We start from the raw sequence: 19,728 nt of genomic DNA, 5'->3' as shown, positions 1-19,728 counted from the left end.
GAAACTTAATTTTATAGTGTTATATATTGTGTTATATATTTTTTACATTATAACATATCCATCACAATACCAGATTCTTGGCTCAAAAAAATTGTTTACTGAAATGACATTTACTTAATGGCTAATAATATACTAAACATATACAGTACTTTCAAAATAATAACATTTGAAAGACAGCAAGAAACGCAGAAAACAAAATAATAAAAAACCATCTTAAACCATTTAGGTTTAATATCAAGAACTCTATTTCCCCTCCAAGCATCAGAATACAAAATTTGTATGTGGAAAACAATAATTTATTTAGTCCTTATTTTTTCGTAGTGTACAATTGCATGACTCCACCTGGCAACCCTGCAGCCGGCAACCTGGCAAGCCTCGATTACAGTTTATCGATAAGAGCGCGCTCAGGACGCGGCAAACTTTTGCTTTTTGCTGGACTTATAATTATTATTTTGTTTTAATTCGGTAATTGCGATATGCAGGCATTTTTAAAGACGGGAAAATCGACGGCGGGAGCTGGGGAGAAGAGTCAAGGAGGTCCAGTGGAGCGACGCAAGCCGCCGGCTCCATGGGTGGAAAAATAGTGAGTTGCAATCCGAAGCACATGCTAAATAAAGTGGCTAACATCTTTTCCAACTGTCCTATTTAGTCGTCCGCGCAACGTGGACGATGTGGTGGAGCAGTCCGAGGTGGTAGCCGTGCTGCGCAAGTGCGTCGAGGGCGGAGATCTGCCCAACATGCTGCTCTACGGACCTCCCGGCACAGGCAAAACCAGTACGATCTTGGCTGCCGGCCGGCAGATATTCGGGGACATGTTCAAAGACCGCATCTTGGAACTGAACGCCTCTGATGAGCGGGGCATCAATGTGGTGCGCACCAAGATCAAGAACTTCTCGCAGCTCTCGGCCAGCAGTGTGCGTCCGGATGGCAAGCCGTGTCCGCCCTACAAGATCATCATTCTGGACGAGGCCGATTCAATGACACATGCCGCCCAATCCGCTCTGCGTCGCACCATGGAAAAGGAGAGCCGGAGCACCCGCTTCTGCCTGATTTGCAACTATGTCTCCAGGATCATTGTGCCCATCACCTCGCGTTGCTCCAAATTCCGCTTCAAGGCCCTGGGCGAAGACAAGGTGATTGCCCGTCTGCAGCACATTTGCGAGCTGGAGGGCGTCAAGATCGAAGAGGATGCCTACAAGTCCATTGTTAAGATTTCTGGCGGAGATCTGCGCCGGGCCATTACCACCCTGCAGTCCTGCTACCGCTTAAAGGGCCCCGAACACGTCATCAACACGGCCGATCTGTTCGAGATGTCGGGCGTTATACCGGAATACTATCTGGAGGACTACCTGGAGGTTTGTCGCTCGGGGAACTACGAACGCCTGGAGCAGTTCGTGCAGGAGATCGGTTTCTCCGCCTACAGCGTTGGCCAGATGATGGAACAGTTCGTCGAATTCATTGTCAACCATCCGGGGCTGAATGATCCACAAAAGGCCAAGATCTGCGATAAGTTGGGTGTACGTTTTGGCCCCGTAGCCCTGTCCTTTTGCCTCTTGTTTAATGATTTAATTTTCTTTTAGGAATGCTGCTTTCGCCTGCAGGATGGCGGATCCGAGTACCTGCAGATCATGGACCTTGGCTGCTGCATCATCTTAGCTTTAAAATGATGACCACATTCTACTCTAAACACGTTCATTATACTTTTGTTAGCGACTGAAGTTTAAAATATATTTTACGCTTAATTTTAAATTCCGATTTTTGCATTTATATATTAAACACTTATATTTTTAATATTTGAAAATAAATCTATTACCGATGTATCATTTTTACGAACCCACAAGCAAGGTTTATCCCCCGATTGTTAAAGATGTTCGGTTTCTTTTGGACTATACGACTAATTTAAACAAAGTATTTGTAAAACATATTTTTGTTTACAATTCCTAAAGTGCACAAATATTCAAAATTTAATTAACCGACATTCATCGGTTTTTTCTTATTTCGGACCTTTAAATATCCCCCGAAGTACTCAATCAAATGCCTATGTTTAGGTCTGGTTTTCAAAATATATTTAAGGTTAATCTGTTCGCTCCCCTAGTTGGCTACAAACTCAAAATCCTCCTCCTCGCGCTCCCGCTTGACGGCCACTCCCACGCCGGAAGATCCTCCTGCCCCGCTGGCATTTCCAGATCCCGATCCACTGGCGATGCTGCCCACAGCTACTGCATCGCTGTCCACCTCCATCTTTAGATCTCCGCCTGCACTACTGGGCTCGCTCTTCACATCCAGACCCGAACCCCCGCCGCCGCCTGATCCTCCAGAGCTGGACACAGTTTTCGTGGTCGTGGTGGTGGTGAACTTGATAACGGGCTTGGGAATGGTAACCACCTGTTGCTTGGCCACCACGGAGTGGGCTCTCTTGGGCCCATTGGCACTGGACACAGGCTTGACCACGGTCTTCAGCGGACGGCCCTCCACCGCAGACTTGGTCATCTTCTTTGGCTGATTGGTGGCCCGCAGCTTGTAGTTGACGCCGGTGAGGCAGTAGCGGTCGGGCGGCAGGCGGAGACCGCAGTGCGGCTTGATGGGCGGCAGGGGCATGCCGTTACGCACGTCGGCTACCTTGGCCAGAACATGACGCGCCGGTGGCCCGGTGAAACTCTTGTCCAGCGTCATCTCTGTGGCCAGGCGCACGTCGTCCATGTCGATGGTCTTTTTGCGCGCATGGTTGGCATACACCTTCGCATCGTCCAGTATGCAGGTGACATAGCCTGAAAGGAACTGCAATGTTTAGTAAATTCAAAGAAAATTCCCATTTGTGCGGCACCTACGGAAGGTGAACTCCAGCATCTGGTTGACCACGCGCGGCTCGTACTCCTGGATGTTCAGCTCCTTTAAGATCGACATGATCACCTGGGCGTCCTTCGGCACGTGCTTGATTTGGGCACTGATCTTGGCCTTCTCGGCCTTTTCGCCGCTCATCTTGTTGTTATTTGTAGGGATTTGTTTATTAAAATTGACATGTACATATATAATCTATCGGTTATCGGTTGTCCATTTTCGGGGCGATTATTAAAAATATGGTATTACTTTTATTTTAGGGTATTTTTATTAATTTGGTATTATTATTTAAAAAGAGTGTGGGCACTGCATTGAAGGCTTTCATAAAATAGTTTACCGCGAACAATTTCGATTCATTAACCGATTTGAATTCGTAAATAATAAATTTCTAAAGACATTTTTCTACACCCAAAAAAATAAAAAGAAATAAAATTGAAAGGTAAATAATAAGATGTGGATTTTAAAAATAATACTATATAAGTAACAAATTGTGCTTTCTTACAACATTTATTTAAAAATGATCTGGGAATGATTTATAAAAATAAACAGTAGAATGTTCCGGCTTCCCGCCATAAAGAATTTTGCTCAGAAAAGTGCTAAAAAACTGGACTTCTAAGCTTATAACTTTTCGTACAGACATCCGATTTCAAAGTGGCATACTTGGTTTATCGTGGTTTACTTCTCTAAAAACTATGTTTTCAGTTAACTTTTTATTATACCCGTTACTCGTAGAGTAAAAGGGTATATTGTATTCGTGCAAAAGTATGTAACAGCTAGAAGGAAGCGTTTCCGACCCTATAAACTTTATAGTATAAAGTATATATATTCTTGATCAGGGTCACTAGCCGAGTCGATATAGCCATGTCCGTCTGTCCGTCTGTCTGTCTGTCCGTCTGTCCGTCTGTCCGTCCGTATGAACGCTGAGATCTCGGAAACTATAAAAGCTAGAAGATTGGCATTTTGCATGCAGATTCTAGGAGTTCCTACGCAGCGTAAGTTTGTTTCAAAAAGGTGCCACGCCCCCTTTAACGCCCACAATCGCTTATATACGATTTTAAAAATGTAAATATTTCGGAAAAGTAAAAATGCAGTTTTATTGTGTTTATCAATCGAAATGTAGAAAAAATTTTTCAAATCGGACCATTCGTTAAAAAGTTATGCGTGATCAAAGTTTCTATCTCCATATCCCTCGCACTCCCTTTACCTGAGTAACGGGTATCTGATAGTCGGGGCACTCGACTATAGCGTTCTCTCTTGTTTTTGGGTCGATTTTTCGTCATTTTCAATGATTTCCAAATTTTCGAAAAATGGGTTTTGCAGAAAAGTGCAAAAAACTGAACTTCTAAGCTCATAACTTCTCGTGCAGACTTCCGATTTCAAAGTGGCATACTTCCAATTGATCGTGGTTTAATTCTGTGAGAAACTGTGTTTTCAGTTTAGTTTTTATTTTTGGGTCGATTTTTCGTCATTTTCAATGATGAAATCCCCTTTCCAAATTTTTGAAAAATGGCTTTGCAGAAAACGGCCAAAAAACTGGACTTCTAAAGCTCATAACTTTTCGTACAGACATCCGATTTCAAAGTGGCATACTTCCAAATGATCGTGGCTTAATTCTCTAAAAAACTGTGTTTTCAGTTTAGTTTTTATTTTTGGGTCAATTTATCGTCACTTTCAATAATTTCCCAATTTTCGAAAAATGGGTTTGCAGAAAAGTGCAAAACAAATTGAACTTCTAAGCTCATAACTTTTCGTACAGATATCCGATTTCAAAGTGGCATACTTCCAAATGATCGTGGTTTAATTCTCTAAAAAACTGTGCTTTCAGTTTAGTTTTTATTTTTGGGTCGATTTTTCGTCATTTTCAATGATGAAATCCCCTTTCCAAATTTTTGAAAAATGGCTTTGCAGAAAACGGCCAAAAAACTGGACTTCTAAAGCTCATAACTTTTCGTACAGACATCCGATTTCAAAGTGGCATACTTCCAAATGATCGTGGCTTAATTCTCTAAAAAACTGTGTTTTCAGTTTAGTTTTTATTTTTGGGTCAATTTTTTCGTCATTTTCAATAATTTCCAAATTTTCGAAAAATGACTTTGCAGAAAAGTTAAAAAAAAATGAACTTCTAAGCTCATAACTTTTCGTACAGATATCCGATTTCAAAGTGGCATACTTCCAAATGATCGTGGTTTAATTCTCTAAAAAACTGTGTTTTCAGTTTAGTTTTTATTTTTGGGTCGATTTTTCGTCATTTTCAATGAAATTTTTGAAAAATGGCTTTGCAGAAAACGGCCAAAAAACTGAACTTCTAAAGCTCATAACTTTTCGTACAGACATCCGATTTCAAAGTGGCATACTTCCAAATGATCGTGGCTTAATTCTCTAAAAAACTGTGTTTTCAGTTTAGTTTTTATTTTTGGGTCGATTTTTCGTCATTTTCAAATTTTTAAAAATGGCTTTGTAGAAAAGTGCCAAAAAACTGGACTTTAACTTTTCGTACAGACATCCGATTTCAAAGTGGCATACTTCCAAATGATCGTGGTTTAGTTCTCTGAAAAACTGTGTTTTCAGTTTAGTTTTTATTTTTGGATCGATTTTTCGTTATTTTCAATAATGAAACCCCTTTCTAAAATTTCGAAAAATGGGTTTGCAGAAAAGTACATAAAAACTGAACTTCTAAGCTCATAACTTTTCGTGCAGACATTCGATTTTAAAGTGGCATACTTACCAATGATCGTGGTTTAATTCTCTAAAAAACTGTGTTTTTAGTTTAGTTTTTATTTTTGGGTCGATTTTTCGTCATTTACAATAATGAAACCCGTTTCCAAATTTTCGAAGAAAAGTGTGCTGAAATGGAAACACAATCGCTCTGGAAAAAATTCAAAAATCAAAAGTTAAGACCCGCCAACAAAAATTGAAATTCTAACGTAAGAAACTTTTATTCATTAAACGTACAGCTCTACATACAATATGCACTATACTTGGAAGACAATTTGAAGCTTGTCGCGCATTATTACATTCATATACATTGTACAATGAAACTTTTAGCTTAGATACATATTTTGTTTATTATTATTTTAGATACGCTAGATGTACGTTACGTGCTACAATAAATTAACTCTTTATTGTTTCGTCTTTTATTCGCCTTCTCGCCGTGGTCAACATATACATATATCCATCCATATACTCTGCCGACGTCTTTCTAAGATATTTCGCGCAAAACTATGCGAAAACAATTCGCGCACCAAAAACTTGGACGCAACTTTGACTCAAGTCCCACGATCAGTTATACATACAAGCATATTTTTATAGCTCTATAAAGACTACAAACTAAATTCTTGTCAAAAAAAAATTGATGATTTATATTATTGTCATTGTCAGAATGTAATTTAAGATTTCGTTAGCGGTTGTTCTATTTGATCGCCAAGTTTTTTGATTACTGGGGAGGGGATGTTGGAGAACCAGGTTCCCTCCTGGTCATTTGTGATTTCTATGCTGATATTGCTCGCAGAGAGTTTGATTCAAGCTTGTGTTCCTCGGCTTCCATTGCTGATTGCTCCGGGTTTTCCTAGTAGCAGTCCCTAACCTAGTAGTTATAGGGGCCGTACTGCGAGCCATGATAATAGGGTCCTGGGTAAATCTGCGGCTGGGCATAGTTGGCGTAGGGCGGATAGGGTGGCTGCTTCTGCGAGTAAACTGGAAATCGAAATGAGGGGTTATTAGTAACATTCAATGCTAAGGAGGTTGGTGATCCCGATCTCACCTGGCATCAGGTACTGCAGGTTCAGTTGCTCCTCCTTCTCGCGCTCGTTGCGCAGACAAACGGCCGCTCCCGATAGAAGGATGGCCGCCAGGAGACAGGTCCCGATTCCTGCCCAGGCCACGATGTACGACCAGTCGTAGGCAATCTTCGTATTGTCGCGCAGGACCTATAAAGCGCATAAAAGTCATTAGAAATAAATAAGCCATTGCTTAGGAAAGAAGAACAAACTAATTTTACATCATATATTATAAATTTTGATCTGATTTTATAACTGTTTAAATGTGATATTCAGAACTCAAATATTCCGATGTAAAAATAGTTCCCACTTATAAGCTGAGTATTTTAGCTATTGCCATATAATTCTCAGGGATGGGAGAACATACCGTGTTCCACTGCTGGAAGTAGTCCTCTCCGACTACCTTCTCCTTCTCGAAGAACTCGACGGTGTGCCAGAGGCCCATTGCGCCGGCGGCCAGGAGGCAGGTGACTAGCAACAGAATCGAGGTGGCTGTGATGGCGCCCGAGGAGCGCTTCCAGCAGCCGGAGAGGCCGGTCCAGAAGGCACAGAAGATGGTCACGAAGCTGATGATGAACAGGGCAATGCAGGAGCGGGCCAGATGGAGGCGCGAGGTGGCGTCCTCGTTGGCGATCTTCTCGTCCTCCGCCTGCGGGAAGTAGTCGATGTTCGAGCAGTGCGTCTCGATCGGCGACAGATAGGTGGGCACTAAGCAGTCGAGGAGATCAGGGATTAGATATCTCATATATCCTATAGGTCATGCAGTCGATTACTCACCCGATGCTGCCGGCGGCCGCTCCTTGGGATAGCAAATCCTGAACAGACCTCGTGTCCTCGTGTAGTAGTAGTACTTCACATTCATGTTGTGCAACAGCAAATCTGCATCGGAATGTTTGGCGGCAAAGGACTGAAATTGATTAGAGAATAACAAAGATGGGTTAGTTATATTATAGTAATACTGTAAATTAGTACATCTTGAGACCATTAAGTTGACATATTTTAAGTTGAGCAGATGGGGAATTTTATTATTTTGTTTTAGTTTAAGTTTTGCAAACTTATTTCAAGTAAAGTTATAAAACTATTTCAAAATGGTGGTAATGCATCTTAAAAATGTTTTATTTTTTATGTTTATACCAAACGACTTTAATTTGTTATTTATATATGAATACAACATTTTAAGTCAGTTTCTCAATTACATGTTTTACATATTTCCGGACTCTGGTGTTTTTTAATAGCTTTGAAAGGTTTCTGAAAGCTTGCAAGCACACCTAATTTTTTGATAAGATTGATAAACATGCCTATTTTGCACTTGATTTCGTTCAGCTTACGAGTTAACCTTCTTAAGGGATTAGCGCCTAGAGTATATGCCAAAACTCGAGCTCACAGCCAATTGTTATTCAATCGAAATTTTCTATATGCTCATTAATAAACCCGTTTCCGTCCCTGGTGGGCGACTCTTGATAATTTGTTCAACTACCTCGCCTCAGACTCCAGTCGCAATCGCAATAACAATAACAATCGCAATCACAATCACAGTGAGAAATACAGACAGTCAGCATTGAACCGCATTGAAAGCCGATGTCGATCATCATCATCATCCGGTCATCTTAACGATATACGGATGTTCGGATAGCGTGGGTTGGAAGGGATGGCATATGGGTATATGTATGCTATATGGGATATAGCCATCGTATCAGATCGAGTGGCATTTTGAACACGTTCCGCGGTTTCTCATTGTTTTTTGGTTTTTTGCTGCTGGGTTGAGCAATTCTCTAGAGCGAGTTTACGGCCCAAGGTTCGCTGGGCCCAAGTGGTGTGCATAATGCATAATACAGTGCGTTTCTTGGCTGTAAGGCAGCCGGCTTAAACGATCTCTAACCGATCATTGTCACCAGGGGTCGCATCTCAGTCGAGATCATTTGGTAACTCAGTTAATGAATAGGCCTTGAGCTTAATGGCTTTTAGGTAAGTAAGATGTGTGTTAACCTGGTAATTAAGTGATCTACCTTTTAAGAAAATATGATCTTCACCTGAAGTGAGAAAACGTTTTGATATGAAAGCAATTTGCTTCAGTAAACGTAATCACTATAAGCAGCTTGAACTTGATTTAATATGAAAACTTTAAAGGTAAGAAATCGGTAAGTGATAATTCTGATTAAAGGAATTTAAAGGTCAAAAGATTAATCTTAAAAAATGTATTTAATCAAGTTTATCTCCCTATTTTATAGTTAACATCCTCTTCTTGGTGTGATATATAAACCTTTATGTAATCTGACTGTTTAATTAACTTCAGATAGCATATCTTATTTGAAGATACAATTCTCAATTATCAATCTGTACGTTTATTTAATAAGTAGTGAAACGAAAGATCTTTAATTATGGTAAAAATAAGCATAGAAATTCTGTGATTCATTCTACAAAATCGCATTTATCATGTGTCAGCTTTTATCCAAAATCATCTAAAGTCATCATTATTTTAGCCTTCACCCCGAAATTTGATCTCAAAATAAATTAAAATATGACACATTTTATTTAATCGCCATTCAATTCAATATTCTGCCACCTCTTGCTCATTGAATCTTGAGCCGTGTTTTGTACATTATAGAATTTCACGTAGTGATGTCTAATATTTCAATTCCTCCCCACCAATTTCTCTGCGTGAAGCCCGAGTGAAATCCAACTATTCCGAGTGATATCACGTTCCTCACGTTTTGGCAGTTTGCCAGAAATTCTACGATTTCGGTTTACGCGGATGATCGTTGGCTTTTCCACCTTCCCAAGTGGCGAGGGAAATCGCACAAAGACGAGACGAGACGAGTTTTTCTTCATTACTGCCATGCATTTTCATGAGGGGAAAAGAAATGTTAAGGGGGAGCGGGGATTGCGAGTTGAAAAACGTGTTTTACTCTACGGTATGTCCGGTACTTAAACAACAATGGGAAATACCAAAAAAAAAACAAGGGGCTGCAGAAGGGGGCTAGGTCCAGCTTATATCGAAAATAGTTTTTAGTTTTTCATCGTTTATTATTTGTAAATGCACTAATATATATACATATATCGGATCGCAGGCTTATGTAAATTGGAGGCTGGCTGGAAAATGATTTTCGGTTGCGTAACCCTCGTTTGGAGACGATGGTTAGGGCACCATGAACTGGTTAGGGCGTTCCACCTTCCATTTCCATTTCTATTTCCATTTTCTTCTCTCCACTCAACCACTCTTGTGAAACGTTTTCGCTTGACTCGGTCCCAGAGAAAAAAGAAATATCAAAGACTTCTCTTTATTAGCGCCTCTTCAGCGGATTAATTTTGTAACTTTCTTATGAAAGTCTTGGGCAATTAAGGGCCCCAGACTTGTAATTCATATATATATGTATATATATCTAACAAATTGTGTCCAGCATTCAATCAGGAAGGGGGCCGAACTGAGCTGGATTAGAAATGCATTCGGCTGTGAACGAAAACCTGAGAGATACTGTCGAGAAATGTGAAGAAATCGGTAATCAGTCGTGTGTACCAGCCCCAGACCCAGACGCGAACTCGGACTCCTCCTACGGCGGAGATGGCGGTGGAAAACGAGAGCGGTTCGAATTATCGGTTGGTTAGCTGGATTAATGCGGCATACTATATATATCCATGTGGTTATAGATTTACGCATGGCAAGATATTGATTGCGAACAAAACTGTAATGCGAAAAGTGCTTCAAGGTTGATCAGTGCTTCATCGATCGGCCCAGCGCATAAAGGGAAAATAAACTGCAATTTACCTGAATAATTTCATATCGCAGCCCGATCCACCGATAACTTAAAATCATTTAAACGTGTCCAACTTTATCCGCAGCCCCGGGGAATTTTCGTCAGATCGCCTAACGATAATACAATGCATTTTATTGGTAACCCAAATCAATACGATTTCATCTTCAGCTCAACACAAAAACTTTCTTCAATGAAATTACCCATCGACCATATGAAAGAAAGTCTCTTTTGAAAGACTCTGTCATTTGGCTGCCAAAAAGTTTTAATTTGTTATTGAAAAGATAATCCCATGAAGGTGACACTAAACCTTTATTTACCACTCATTTCTAAACGGAGTGCCTCGGAAAAAAATGGTTTAAATCTTCATTTTTGTGTCCGATTATGTGTGATGAATAGTTAAATAAAAATGGTCGATGTACCTCTTAAATAAATCGGCGGCTAACAATGTTTTAATCAAGCTGGTTAGTTGATCATATTCCATGGAACTACTTAAACTAATTATAATCGATTTTAGATAACCAGAATAAGCTCTATTTAAGACCAGATGTGATCTTGCTTTCAATCCTATGATTCAGGTTCTCTGAATGAAGAAATTCCAACCGTTCGGTAGATTTGCGGAAACACTTGCGTACAGCCAACTGCAATGAACCACTTGGTGGTTTGGTTTGGTTGGCTTGTTTGGTGGTTCAGTGGCTTAGTGGTCCGGCGGTTGCCTCAGTTTCCTCGGTTTCCAGAGCTCAGTGGCTCAGTTGGACAAATGGCGAGGCACAAATATTTTTATGACACCCGGGCTGGAGCACATGCGAAACTAGTTTGGAGCCCCAATGCAGACCAAAACTAGACCCAACTCCGCACACCCCCCTGACCCCCCCCCATTTCATACCCCTCGAATGCCGACGACGGATGTCGGTGATTAGCCAATCGGGCAACATGTGTAAGCCGGGGTATGGGGCGGCTTGACAAAAACCAGATAAAGCCCCCCCTAGAGTGGCTAACTGGATTGGTTCTTGAGAGCAGGATGCCAGCAGCTGGACCAAGTTACTCCCCTCCACCAAAAATATGAACAACCACTGGCAAAATCCGCTGAAGTCAAGGCCGAACAAATGTCGCAAACCAACGGAATTTTTACTGAATTTAGTACCCGGGGGTGTGGTTGTATTTTTATTGCACCCGCCACCACTGAGAATAATTATGAATATATATCATTGGAATTTCTTTCCGCCCAGTGTTAACTATTTATGAAAATATGAAAGAATTTTAATAATACATATAATTAACTAAGTCGGAATTTTAATTGCCAAAAAAGTGTATAAAAGCGTGCTAATTGGAAATTATTTGAAAAATAATTAAGACATATATATTTTAAAAAAACAGTTATAGTCATAGACTTATCTTATAAAAAACAGCTGTAGTTGAAGACAATTGTGTTTGTCTTGAGTTTAATCTTTTGATTTCTTCTTGACCTTATTTCTCGCGGTGCAGCCTTTAATGAATAATTTATAACACACTGCACCTAAGACAATACAAAACAAAAAACAGTTTGCAACAATTCCGATGCACAGACATCAATTTTAGTCGCCGAACAACTGGTTTCTCTATTTCTGTGAATGTTTCTTTTCTGGTTTCTCGATTTGTCGAAAAAAGGTCGTGGGAGCGCGACATTGGGGGAAGATCGCTGAGGTATTTCAATTCCACATCGCATTCTTGACACTCGTATGCGTACTTTGGCCCACACGGATTGCCAGATCGCAATTACAGCCCCCAAAGAAGCCCCATTATATTTTTATGGAAGACTCGAATCTACGCGACACGGAAGTCAGTCGCCACATTTGTGGATAAAAAGTGATAATGAATAAAAGTAATAATAGTAGCGAGAAGCGTAAATGGGCGCAGAAACCTGAAACCGATTGAAATCAAATGGTTTGTTTATTGAGTGAAGTAGCGAATAAAAAAAACGCACACGATTATCGCTTGAAACTTTGTTTGCTTTTGTCGTTTTTTTTTTTTTCTACCATTTTTTATTTCTTTTTATTTTTTTGGATGGGAAGCGAAAGCGTTTTGAATCGCACGCTCAAGCGGTCTCCATAATAAGAGACCTCGGATGCAGAGATCTTCGAGACCCAAGAATCTCGCATGCGGATAATTGCGAAGAAATTAAATTTCGCATAGCCTTAATTTTCAATTGCCGGGACCTGATTTTCCGATATATAGACAGAAAACTGGGCCTAAAGGTGTTTTTAAAGATTTATTTTGTATAATGTGAGTCTGATAATGATCTAACGATCACCTGCTGTTTGGATCATTTCTATTGATTAATTACGTTCATTGTTAACTTATTAAAATAACATATAAATACCCAACTATTTGAAGAATTATCGTGATTACAACAAAAACTCTCCATTCTCTGTTTTTCAATTAGAAAAAAAACCAGTTCTTTGAATTTCATTAAACAATTTCGTCTTCTTCCGTTACCAAAAGAAAACAGTTTGGAAACCGGAAACATCAACCATTCCTCGATAATCTCCCTTTATTCCCAGAATTCTCCCAGGCTAAAAATCAAACCAATTTCTATTCGCTCTGCCTGAAATTCAAGTCGCTCTGAGCCAAGTGCAATTCACTTTATGCTAATTTAAGCCAATCGCGGGAATATGGCCAAGTGCTGATTAACCGATTTGGAATTTCACATGATGTCAGCAATAAAATAATAAATTAAACACTGAACGATGGCGTCAATACATGTGGAGAAATAAAATGGGTTCCACTTCGGTTAAAACGGCAGCGAGAAAAAAGGTGGTGAAAAGAAATCTTCTGTCACACGCGGCGTATGCGCAACCCCAGCTGAAAATAATTAATTTCACATCGCGAATTAACATGTGTTTCTTCTTTCTCCTGACAAAGCGCTTACTAAGCGTAAAGGCCCAGCACGAAATTCATTCATCGCCAAATGGCAGGGAAAACGGCCAACTGGAAAGAGCCAACTGAAAAGCTAAACAACTAAACAACTGAACATCAGGCAGCAGCAGCTTTTCATTTGATATTTGATTTGGCTTCGGTTTTGGGTTCGCTTTTTTGTTTTTCTGCCTTTTTTCTTTATATATTTTATTTCTTATTTTGTGTTTTTAGTTTTTTGTCGTCGTCGGCATTGCATTGCCCAAAGTGAGACGAGTGTAAAATGAAATCGTACACAGAAGTAAGGTAAACAAAGGTATGGAGTGCATATATCCACAGAAAAAAATATATGTCACACAAATGTTTGATTTATTGGGAGTTTTTCATTTCAAAAGCGTTCCCAATGCATCCCAAAATTGATTTAAATATTTAAAGCGCCATGAATAAAATCTGATTAAACTCTTCTAAATTTAAAACATAAGGGAAACTTAATTCTAACTCGTTTTTTAGAATCCATTTTTTTGTTATATTTTAAAAACTATTTTATTTAAATATCATTCTGAAACCAAGATATAAATAAAATAAGGATATCAATGATTTTTTTAAGGATTATACAATTGTTTTATGAAGTTTTATTTTAGGGTCATCTTATTCCTGCTTCGTTTTTCAAAAAGCTATAATTTAATATTATATTCGATTTTATTGCAACGTTGGGAGAAGGGTTTTCTCTTTTCACCGATCGAACAACGAACCCCCGAGATTCGAGTTAAAGACGAGGCCCAAACGCAGTTCCATCAATTCGGTTTGGGTGCCCGGGGATCCCAAGCACCTCAACTCCCCCCCATAAACCCCTCCACCTAAAAGAGATACAACAACTGCGAGTTAGGGCCAAAAAGCGAAGTGGCAAAGCAAACCGGCCAACTAGCCGCATACCAATTTTGAGTCGTCGAAGTCGTCGTCGTTGTCTCGAAAACGTGAAACGAGTGAAAACTCAACTTGAAAACCAGTTTGAAGGGGTAGTGAGAGGGGAGGGTACTGCGATATAGGCGTGGATACGATACAAAACCCCATAGCCAAAGCCAAATGGTTTGGCCTAAGACAAAACAAAAAGCGATATGGCTTTGGCATGCCAGCCAGTACGAGTACTTGAAAGATAATGAAAAAGGAGAAGAAACAGGATCGGTGGGGGAAAGCCAGAGGTAGATAGGGACATTAGTGTTCAAGTGCCTGAACTTTGTTCAACTAAAAGATCTATGAAGAATACAAATACAGAGGAAGGGATATATCTTAAGTTAACAACATCATTTAAGTATTTGAACCCAGTTCTAGGTTACTTAAGGTTTCTAATAGATGGTTTACAGAAAAAATCATACTTTTGGGTAAATTATTATTCATTTGTATAACACCCTTATGGAGATTCCTTAAGATCTTTCGTAGAGAAAAGAATGCAATATAATACCAATCCAATATTACATAATTTGCATAAATGCAGAAAAATAAATATTGATTAATCTTAATGAAATACATAATAATTTATAATACATTTATTAATCTAAATAAAATATAAAGTAATTGCCATTTGTTATATTTCACGGAACAAACACTTAATTTCACTTATAATAAGCAATCATAATGGTCAAGATTCTAATCTAGTTAGTTTGTTTCTGAAAAGATTCTAAGCTGTGTAATTCCAATTAAATGGTATATGGTTTTTTAATTTAATGTCTTAATGATTTCTGCTAAATAAAATTGATGGTAATTCACCAAGAAATTGATTAATACTCAGAAGAGTATGCCGACATCCCGGGATTCCCTTTTGAGGACCGTTCATAATCGATCTTGGCATTTAATTTTTCACTCCCTGGGGATGCACTTTATAAGATTGCAGGTCTTTCGATGGTTTCCTGTACAGGTAGCCCATCTCAAATTACCTGTTGCACCTGAGCGGTTTTTTCAAAGCCGCTTCTAAGGGCGGAAATTAAAAACAAAAAAGGGAGGGGGGAAGTAACGTAAATAAAGAGAAGGGAACGATGACCCAAAATGGGGGAGGTCAAGGCAAACGAATTCTCTTCTGCGGCGATTACATAGTTCTGATGGCTTTATAAGTGGCCTAAACATTTCGTTGAAGGGAGAGATCCGATCCACCAGTAGATCTCACCGTAATTATCGTTCCCTAGATTCCATTGAAACTTTCGGATTAGGCGACAACTTCACCCGGAGCCGCAAAGTCAAAAACGTGCAAATATTTTCAGCACACTTTGATTCGTTTTCTTCTTCTTCTTCAGCTGTTTTTATTGTTTTTTTTTTTGGGTAACTTGTTTTGGAATGAATGGTATGCGAACTCACACACTCAAACGATCTTCGTATTGCTTTTACATGCATATATATACTATATCTCTCTCGCGTCTAATGTTCTCCCTCTCTTTCAGTTGCACCTTCAATTTGGAGTTAGTTTTTTTTCAGAACACTTCATTAGGACAAACGCAACCCTAATTGGAATATATGATGTTTTAAACTTGCTTTATATAATTTAAATTGCTTGCAATTTAAAATACTAGTAATTTGTGAGAATGGAAAACCTCCCACTCTAACCGTTAGATTGTATTTCAGTACTACAAACTGAAGAATTTTCGATTTAATAACAGAAGCAAAGTTTGATTATTAGAAGATGGTCTGTTTTTGCAGTGTACAAATGTGAAATTGTGCTGGTATTGGTAATAGTGCCTGCTACTCCTCTCCTCCTCCTCCTTCTCGTCTTCTTCTGACTGGGCTCTTCTTCTTTTTTCGCTTCTCATTCATCGCGTTTGGCTTGGCTAAGCGCTCGCGTAGAAAGTTTTAACGTTAACGGCCGTTGCCCACCCTCCACTCCCCCTTTCCCCCTCCCCCTCTTTCCAATCACCCTTCTTACCTCCCTCTCTTTCCAATGCCAGTTGTTGGTGTGTTTGCTTTCGACCTTTCTTCTCCACCGCCTTGCCCTTATTTTCTTTTGGCCAAACACAAACCGAGCAACTGTTACTGTTACCACCGTTTGTTGCTGTTGCCTTTGTTGCTACCTCCCTGTCTCTCCACCTCGTCTTTACCTTCTTATTTCCCTCCTCTTTCCCCTTCTCCTTCCGCACAGTGGGCCACACACACACACCTGTTTGCAGTGCACAAATGAATGCAAGTGCATCCCAATTATCTTGTTTATCTAAGCATCGCCATAGATATTGTTCTTGGAAGAGGGACCCAGATTACGAAAGAATTTCTTAAATCCACAACAAAATATCACTCTTAAAGTTACTTCATAATTTTTAATTTATTATAATTCTTTTTACACTCTTTTATTTTTTAGTTTTTATGATTGAGAACATTTAAATTGTAAATCTTTGTAATACATTTTTGACTGTTTGCTTTTTTATTATTTTCAGGTCTTAAAACTGCACATCTATTTTATTAGCACTCTGACTAGATATTAAAACGTGCTTTTCAGAATCACATTAAAACTTTTAATTTTATTACAGCATGTTTAAAAAACAAAGATTTTCTATATTTTCAAGAGTTCCATAAATATCAATTTCGGAAATTAAGGCACATCGTTAATTTACCAATAAATTATTTTCAGACTGTTTTCTATTTAAATTAAATATCACTAAATAAAATGTATTATTAAAATGTTTATTCAAATTAAATAAAATCAAGTAAAATTAAATTATGCAGTCTCACAAATTTTTTTCTTTTTGCACATTCGTACTATAATTAAACCTTTTTTTAACTAGACTAGGTATTATGAAAAGTGGTGTATGACTTTAAGCCAGATCTGTTTCTAGATTTCTTAAGCCGTTGCTTAAGCCCCCATTAACTCAAATTTAGCAATATCTTTTGACCCAATGTGCGGAGTTCGTAACCGGAGTTTAAGCTCCGTTTTAAGCGGCAGAGTCTTCGGCTTTGGCTGCGGCTTCTGCCACGCAGTCGCCGCAGATGCACCGTAGTTTTCGGTGGCTCTGTGTCTGGCTGATTATGTATTCCAAGCGGTTGGGCCTTGGTTTAATTCGACTCGTAGCCCTCCCCCATTTTTTTTTTTTTGGTCTGGGGCCTTGGCTGCCAAGATTGAAGACTCGAAAACTAAAGACTCACCTGTATCTGGTTGCGCCAGACATCGTAGTGCAGCCAATTATCCGTGGAGAAGGCGATCGCCAGCAGGGCGGTGGCGATGATCGCGCAGATCGTCGCTATAGATAGGGTTACGGCCGAGCAGGGCATTGTGGTGTATTCCGGATTCCTGTTTCGAAATCAATCTCTGCTTCGGTTATATTTCGGGACTTATCAACCGAAAATTTCCGAATAGCATAAACTATACAATCTACAGTTGCTACTATTCTTCTTCTTCTCCTTCTTTGATCTGTGATCTTCTGCGTCTTCTGCTTCTTCTTCTTCCGCAGCTAGATTCTTTTGCTGCTTCTTCTTGCTACTGCTACTGCTGCTGCACAAATACACAGTTAAAAGAGCAGCAACCAGTTTGGAAGGCACAGTAAAAAAAAAAAAGAACAACGTTCGTTAAAAAAATAATAATTTTAGCAACGGGCCAGCACTAACACACTGACACGGCGTCCAGCACACACGCACACTGCACACACACACACACGCGCGCCGGATAAGAATCTGAGCTGGAGAATTGAGAATCTGAAGCTGAGCAGCGAAGCGAAGAAACTGAGAACTGAGACGTTGTGATCGCAACAACGTTCGCTGGCGGACTGAAAATCGTCGACGGCTGAGCCCGACTTCAGGTAATACCAAATAGCCATACCCATACCCACACCTATACCCACATCCATACACCCATGCCCATAGTCTCAAGTCGCAGTCTGCGTCGCAGTTTGCGTCGCTGTCGGCGTTTCATTCGAGCGCCTTGCAATGCAACAAAATGAGGGGGAAAGAGAGATAAGAGAAGGAGGCAAGGAAACGACTTCTACCTGCTGGATAACGCGAAAACAAGAAAGGAACGCACGATTCGATATCCGAACTACGAAATGCTCTAACTAAACGTTCAAACCATTGCCATGTAAAACTCGCTATGTCCCCGGAAAATCCATTATACAGCCATCTGTCAAATTTCAGATATGTATCTTTCAAAACAAATAATATGTTATTATATCCCAATATTAAAGCAACTCAGTTCGTGTAAATAAAGAAGATAAACAAATATATTGATCCATGATGATAAATAGCTATTTATAAAACCAAACATTAGTCGATTAATAAATGTATGTAATGAAACAATATTTCAAAATTATTTTCATTGAAAATAGGACGAAAATAATCGCTTATTACGCCACAAATAAATATTTTTTAAGACTCGAAGACGTCAAAGTTCTGATAAATGTAGATCACCCCGTAGATAGAGTATACAAAAGGCAACCAACAACACAGTGCTAGCAGCCTGTTGATATTTTCTTGTTTTTGTTTGACTTGTGGTGATCGTGGTGGTGCTGCTGCCTGGGCCAGTGGATTTGGAACTCCGAGTTCCAGTGGGCAGGAAGGTAGGACGCGAGGCACAGAGGCGTGGGCGGTGGGCTGGAACCGGCATTAAGGGGGGAGAGGAGGCAGCCCAGCAGGGGGAGTGCTCCCATATCTTTTCCGTATCGCAGTCATTCCGCGCCAGATCGTAACTCTGTCAAAACTAAGCAACATATTTTATTTGCAACATATTGGGATCAGCCTCCTCAATACCATTTTACACTGAAGGATTACGTATGAGGACTATTCAAATATTTTAGTGGAATATTACTAAGATTATGTAATCAGATTTAGTAGTTTTTCTTAAGATTTTTTTGTATCTAATCTCAACCATTTGACAGAATCAAATTGATATTGAATTTAAGCTTGATGTATTTTCAAGTTTTTTTTAACAGATAACAAAATATGTAAATTATCATTACTTGATATTTAGCCAGTGTTTAATTTTCACCTGCAGATCATCACTTAGACACCTTTTAAAACAGTTCCAGTTTCAGGCCTGGATTACCACATGTGATATAGAGCAATTAGTAAGTCAGTATTTAAAATGGTTCATTTGAATTCGGACAGTTCCCTGAAATCGGTTGGCAAAACAATACGCCCAGCTGAAAAAAAGCAATTACCTAATGGGGCAAGAAACTATGTACCTATGCAGATTCTAAATAAATAAATGAAAATTCCGCCCATATGACGTCCGAATTAGTTTGACAATAATAGATTAAAGATGACAGTTTCACCGCCCGCTGTTAATCAGGGCGCAGCTAATGCCCGATTTCGCACAGTGTACAATTGACCCAAAGATGCTGCGACTGCGCAGGTAAAAATAAACACAAACAAAGATACAGATACGTATACAGATGCAGATGCAGTGTATCTGTGTGCGGCATTGGCATCTCGCAGCGTCTACTTGTTGTTGTTGATTTTCATCGACTTTAATGCCTTTGTCTATTTTGGGTTTCTGTTTATGGCGTGGGTTT

At 39.5% G+C, this 19,728-nt stretch overlaps 3 protein-coding genes across 3 annotated transcripts; 1 reads left to right on the top strand and 2 right to left on the bottom strand.

Annotated features, from left to right (window-relative positions):
- Positions 1–370: 370 nt before the first annotated feature.
- Positions 371–1,749, top strand: LOC108046467 (replication factor C subunit 2). Its single transcript, XM_017126162.2, has 3 exons — positions 371–583; positions 650–1,517; positions 1,581–1,749. Exons 1-3 carry the CDS (start codon positions 477–479, stop codon positions 1,665–1,667), a joined length of 1,062 nt encoding a protein of 353 aa, XP_016981651.1. The 5' UTR covers positions 371–476; the 3' UTR covers positions 1,668–1,749.
- Positions 1,750–2,043: 294 nt separating this feature from the next.
- On the bottom strand, positions 2,044–3,054 carry LOC108046468 (transcription initiation factor TFIID subunit 9). The gene is made up of 2 exons (XM_017126163.1): positions 2,829–3,054; positions 2,044–2,768 (listed from the first exon to the last, which is right to left on the bottom strand). Exons 1-2 carry the CDS (start codon positions 2,977–2,979, stop codon positions 2,092–2,094), a joined length of 828 nt encoding a protein of 275 aa, XP_016981652.1. The 5' UTR covers positions 2,980–3,054; the 3' UTR covers positions 2,044–2,091.
- Positions 3,055–5,755: 2,701 nt separating this feature from the next.
- LOC108046460 lies at positions 5,756–17,999 on the bottom strand. The gene is made up of 5 exons (XM_044461149.1): positions 17,372–17,999; positions 7,392–7,521; positions 6,982–7,322; positions 6,599–6,764; positions 5,756–6,531 (listed from the first exon to the last, which is right to left on the bottom strand). The coding sequence occupies exons 1-5, from the start codon at positions 17,495–17,497 to the stop codon at positions 6,422–6,424; spliced, it is 873 nt and encodes a 290-aa protein (XP_044317084.1). The 5' UTR covers positions 17,498–17,999; the 3' UTR covers positions 5,756–6,421.
- Between the last annotated feature and the right edge of the window lie 1,729 nt (positions 18,000–19,728).

The sequence above is a fragment of the Drosophila rhopaloa genome, unplaced genomic scaffold (assembly GCF_018152115.1).
Source record: "Drosophila rhopaloa isolate 14029-0021.01 unplaced genomic scaffold, ASM1815211v1 contig_3, whole genome shotgun sequence".
In the NCBI taxonomy this organism is placed as follows: Eukaryota; Metazoa; Arthropoda; class Insecta; order Diptera; family Drosophilidae; genus Drosophila; species Drosophila rhopaloa.
The sequence above is the reverse complement of the archived record's forward strand: the minus strand, read 5'-3'. Positions and strand labels throughout refer to the sequence as shown.